Genomic DNA, 5519 nt, shown 5'->3' with positions numbered 1-5519 from the left:
CTGAAAAGTAGATCCCTCGGAAGCACCGCGAACAAGGCAAAACAGTCAAAATTGCAGACTCGGTTTAACTGAGTCTGTTCTAGAGCAGTAATGGAAAATGCAACACTGTCCACGCCCCCTAGCACCGGCTTAAGCAGTATTCAATTATCAAATCTAAATGAGTGGAAATCAAAGACTGTTGTGATATTTAATAAAATCTGTGAAATGATCTTTTGAAAGTATTGAACGAAACCAAGCAACATAATAACAGACACGCTTTAACTGAATCTATTCATGAGCTTATTCGTCATTGAGTACTTAGAACATGACCGCCGCAAACTATTTAATAGCCTCTCATGAATTATGTTAAAAGCTGGCCTAGTGGGTGGAAAAGACATGTACAATTCTCAAACTTATTGAGACACTCCTATCAAATGCAGTCAAGGGTTCAATTGTCATATTACAATATCCGGTTTAAGTCACATGGCGTTTAAAGTACATGTCATTGCGTATAAGTAAGATAATGGGTATTTCCCCTAATGCAACTCTCAAAGTTTTATTATAAAGGTGATAGTTACTTGAAAAGCATTAAGTAATACGCAACAGGAAATGTATAAAAAACATCTAAAAGTAGGCATTAAATGCTCGTTTCGTTGATTTTAACTCATTGTGTTTTTAACAAACACCTTGTTCTAATACAGAGAGAATATGGTTCATTCTCAAATTCCTTTTATTATTTGTCGTCTAAAGTGACTACTATATACAATACTGATGTTATAAAATCCCAAGCCTTTAAAACACAACAAAATATTTGTTAAAATAAAACACCACACTGTTTGCTGCACTCGACTGATTTTGTGAAAGAACTATTACAAGTGAATACATTTCAAGTCATTAAACACTCCAAAGATTTCTCCAGTTTCCTCAGGTGTGCCCTGTTTCACTATCCAACATCAAAATTGTCGAGTCCGATGTTTCCTGTGACAGCTCTTGTTGTATGTTACTTGGTATCTCTGTTACCACTTGTGGGAATGGATTGAAACTTCACACATACACACACAAAAGTAATGTTTACTGTGATGACTTTACGTGCAGTGCTCTGTTGTTCAGTAACTTTAATTTACGTTTGTACAAAATGATCAGTTTCAAGTCATTTTATGAATTAAATTCATTTTCTATTTTTTTTCAAAGTCCTGTTTCTATGACGGCTTAACTTATTTCCATCTTCCTGTTAAAATCAACCATTACAGGATCAATTAAACTTGAATAACGCAAATAGGACAAGTGCTTTAAAATCGCAACAACTAGTTCGTTCCAAGGCATTTATTGTTTAATTTTAAACCGAAGCCGCTTTTCTGTATACCAATCAATATGATTATATTAAGAGTTATAAACAAAACGTTTTCATATTTAAGCAATTTTAAAAGTAACGTGAAACAAGATGAACCTAAAGTCTTCCGATGAAGTCAATAAAATGGTTAAAAAACTTTGAAAATGTTCATTAAAATATATTTAATGAAAACGTTGAAAGGTAAAAGAAATCGTACATCCAGATATATGAATTTAGATAAGACTCTTGTTCAGATCTAGCATGTAAACTGAATTTTGAAGGTTTTGAAAATAATACTTCCGCTGCGTGATCCACCAAGGAATGTGTAAATAAAAATGAAGCTCAAATCACCCTTCAAAGATTCTATCAAAAATAGTATACTTTCAAAATTGTACACTTGTGATTAAGAAACGAATGGATAATGACATGGTATTAATTAAAAAGCAGTAGCCTTAAATATTATCCCGTTTTCTCATAGCCAGCAATACAAATTACTGCAAAAGTCTGTTAAAGATGACAAAGTAAACCATCTGGGAAAGTTAAAGTTTGTTATATAAATATTTTCTACTTTATTTTCTGTATAACCTCTGATGAACAGCATCTCCTCTTATTCTGATTTTACTGCATAGTCATCCCCTTTCTCTTTCGTTTGGTCATGTTTCATTGGTTTGTCTTATAACATCAGTAGATTTCAGCTAAAAATACCAGCCAAAATGACATGGGCATAATAAAAAACTGAACATTTTTGCTTACGTGTGCATATATTTGTTCTAAAATCACAGATTTCAATGTATTCCAACGTGTCTATGGAGTACTTTATTTTCAAACAGCAGCAAGCAATGCTTACATCTGACTATCCTCTTAATGCGTGTTGTCATAAGGACATGTTATTCAAAGTCACATTATATTTAAAGCTATATATTTAAAAGCAAATAAATTTGACTGTCTTGACTTACTGAGCCATAAATGAAAAATCACTTTTTAAACTTAGGAAAAAACATGAAAGATGACATTATTCGTAACTTTGTTCTATGTCGCTGTCTGTTTGATCTTCGTTGATTCTTTCCTTTGTGTTGTCGTCTATGTTTGACCATATTAATAGGTTTCTCTAAATCTTCAGATCTTTGATGGCGACTAGCTAAAAAAAGCAATAAAAACATTATATCACCAACAACTTTTGAAACCGCTGTTTTTGCCTGTTTCACATGGTAAACGATTCTAGTGTTTGATACTTTTCAAATATATCTGAGATATCACACATTATTTTTGAATATGTTATTTGGTCCTTTACCAGTAGAAAATTCTTAAACTTTAGTCTAGGTACTCTAGACAAGACCTTTCATGAGCTTTTATCAAGCTTAAGTACATATAAAAGAAAACCAAAAATGGTATTACCCCAAATTATCCGATAAAAGGAATACTTTTATACTATGTGGTTATCCCTTATAAATATCAGTAATTCTAGATCTGAGGCCGTATTCATAAAGCATCTTAAGTATAAGTTTTGACTTAAGTTGAAGATTTTACTTCAGTTTGTGGTGATTTCAGCTTAAGTCTAAGTAAAAGATTTAAGTCCTATTCATAAAACAGTTTAAACTTAAGATACGTAAGAAATGACTTAAGTCAGAAAACAAAATAGCGTCGTGAGTATGAGTGTTGTTTTTCAGATAAAAGCACTTCAAACATAATTGTGCATGTTGTTTCTGTCTGAAATTAATGTTGTTTTTTTTTAATGTTAATGTCCTCAATAAAAGCCAAGAATTACTTATTAAGTTGTTTTATGAATAACAAATATACTTAAGTAAAATAAATTTCTTACTTAAGTAATACTTAAGTAAATAATCAATTTCTTATACTTATACTTAAGATGCTTTATGAATACGGCCCCTGTACCATTTCTTTTTAGTCTCTATAGTTTTCACTCTGTTTTATTAACTTTTTGGCCTTAAGGCTTTTATCAAAATGACAAATCCCGAAATATTCTCTACATCATGGCGTCTCTCAATACAACAACAAAAGAAATACAAATCCGGAACTGACGTAACGTTGTACAGAAATATATTCATTCTTCATAACACTGATCAGAGTTGCTATAATATCACTCAAAATAAAATGTGTGTTTTAAATACTAGTATAGTATCTTAGTTTGCACATAGGAAACTAAGTTTACGTACTATAACTTTAATAAAGACCTTGATATGTTACTAGCAACAAGCTGCAAGTTTCAAGAAATGGCTAAATGAAATATACGGGCAAAATGGTAATGTTCTCACCTGTTACATTTTTACGTGACACTGTAGAAATCGATTTCTTTACACAAACACAAGCTATAGGCCAGTCCTTTAAGTGTGTACGGTTGTTGTTTTTAACTATAGGAATATCTGTAATAAATATACAACAATTCTTACTTACAATCCAGATAATTGTACACTTAATTTCAACAAAATGAAGTCATAATTTGCTTGAGATATTAGTTAAATATATTATCAAATATTCATTGCATTTAAAGGGTAGAAAAAGAAGCTAATTGTTTGATACTTACACAAAATAAGCCACGGACCATTTTGGCTGTTCTAAAAGCTGTGAATGTTTATTTGATACAATGTATCCAATAGATAAATGTCTGTTTAGGTTGTGCATGTTATCATGGAATTGAGCACAACTGACTGAATTTGCAGCAATTCTTTTCTGGTACAATTACAATTGCCTATGAATACTTTAAATAGATTTGTACTTAACACAAATACTTAATTTTAATTTTTGCATACTAGTATATTGATTTCTTTATGAAATGTGAAAATAATCAAGTAATAAAGATATAATACCTAATGTAAGTGGTTCACAAGCAGTGTATACGTTTAAAAACTTTGATACTCCTGGATCAGTAAAATCAAATTGACATTTTCTGCTACATACTGCCTTTGGTATTGCCGATGGAATTCTGTCAGTGTCTACATCCATCACCTCTCTCCATGGACACAAAGATCTTTCACATAGACCTGAACAGTTTCTTCTTGAATGTCTCCTTTGACGTTTAAGATTTAACTTGGTACCAATATTAATTCGTTCATATAAAATTGAGTTATTTTCTAAAACGGGATAACAGGTTTGTTTTTTCGTTTTGTTCCCGTGTGTAGTTTTGTTGTTTAGTTTCGAATTCAAATTTAAATCCTTTAGTGCTGTATCTTTCATTGCTAGCTCGGTTAGACTGGAAAATACATACGCTCCTTTGATTACAATGATCAGTAAATTATAAATCTTAGCTCTGTACATTTCTATTTGACTGGCAAAACAAACACCTTTCTACGACATTAAGAGTTACCCTGTATTAGTCGACTTAATGTGCCTTTAAGGAAATACGACCATTTACTTGTACAGCTTAAAACGCATTCACTTTAAATTACGGCGAGTTCCAAATAAAGATAATAGAAAGCATATACTTCTTTTTGTTATGACATGACATCCTGCTTGAGTCACTTCAGGACGTAACAATCCTTGAAAATGTAACACCTACATATTTATTAAATGTAACAACATCAATTGATAAATTTGCTCTAGCATTGCATTTTTTATGATTATATAAATAACAATCCAGAGCAAAGATGTTTATATCCAATCTTATATAGGTATTCCACATTGCACAAAGAAAAAATATCGTATCTGATAAAAAAAAGTCCGACTTAGTATTTTAAAATTCCTGATGTTGCACATTTTATCAGCAATCATTCAATTAAGTTACTTGCAGTATGTAGTTTTACATGCTTTAAATTGATTCCCGTTCTCGATATGTTTTAAATGAGGATGTATTCGCATGACTAACATGTAGTATTTAAAACACTAACCACGTGAAAGGATAAGATAACAATCGTTCTGAAGAAAAGGGGTTATATATATATTATTCAGTATTAATTTTCGCGGGAGAAAAATGAGTTTTTGACTATTGTAGATTATAGTAACGTCGAAGTAATATTACAAGAAAAACTTTCATAATTCTAATAAAAAAGCTAGACACACTGCATTGACCATATCTTGCAAGTATTGCATCAAATTTGGACAAACTATTTAAATTATGTCACGATGCTGACGTGAAAATCTCGAATTTAGTTTGTTTCGGCGAATAGGGAATAAGGTTTACCAAATTTACCAAGTTTATTATTAAATTCTCAGTATGTACAAAGCATAAACATGAGTTTCACATTCTAATAAATAA

The 5519-nt window shown here is 31.1% G+C and overlaps 1 protein-coding gene across 2 annotated transcripts; it reads right to left on the bottom strand.

The window, feature by feature from the left end:
* Window positions 1-691: 691 nt before the first annotated feature.
* On the bottom strand, window positions 692-5135 carry LOC123529700 (uncharacterized). Of its 2 annotated transcripts, XM_045310153.2 has the most exons (4): window positions 4750-5135; window positions 4135-4517; window positions 3583-3690; window positions 692-2447 (listed from the first exon to the last, which is right to left on the bottom strand). In XM_045310153.2, the coding sequence occupies exons 1-4, from the start codon at window positions 4770-4772 to the stop codon at window positions 2284-2286; spliced, it is 678 nt and encodes a 225-aa protein (XP_045166088.2). In that variant the 5' UTR covers window positions 4773-5135; the 3' UTR covers window positions 692-2283. The 2 variants fall into 2 exon arrangements, with proteins under 2 accessions (XP_045166088.2, XP_045166087.2); XM_045310152.2 differs by having other exon boundaries at window positions 4135-5131.
* Between the last annotated feature and the right edge of the window lie 384 nt (window positions 5136-5519).

This window comes from Mercenaria mercenaria, chromosome 13 (genome assembly GCF_021730395.1).
Source record: "Mercenaria mercenaria strain notata chromosome 13, MADL_Memer_1, whole genome shotgun sequence".
Taxonomy (NCBI): Eukaryota; Metazoa; Mollusca; class Bivalvia; order Venerida; family Veneridae; genus Mercenaria; species Mercenaria mercenaria.
This window is presented reverse-complemented; position numbering and strand designations above follow the sequence as displayed.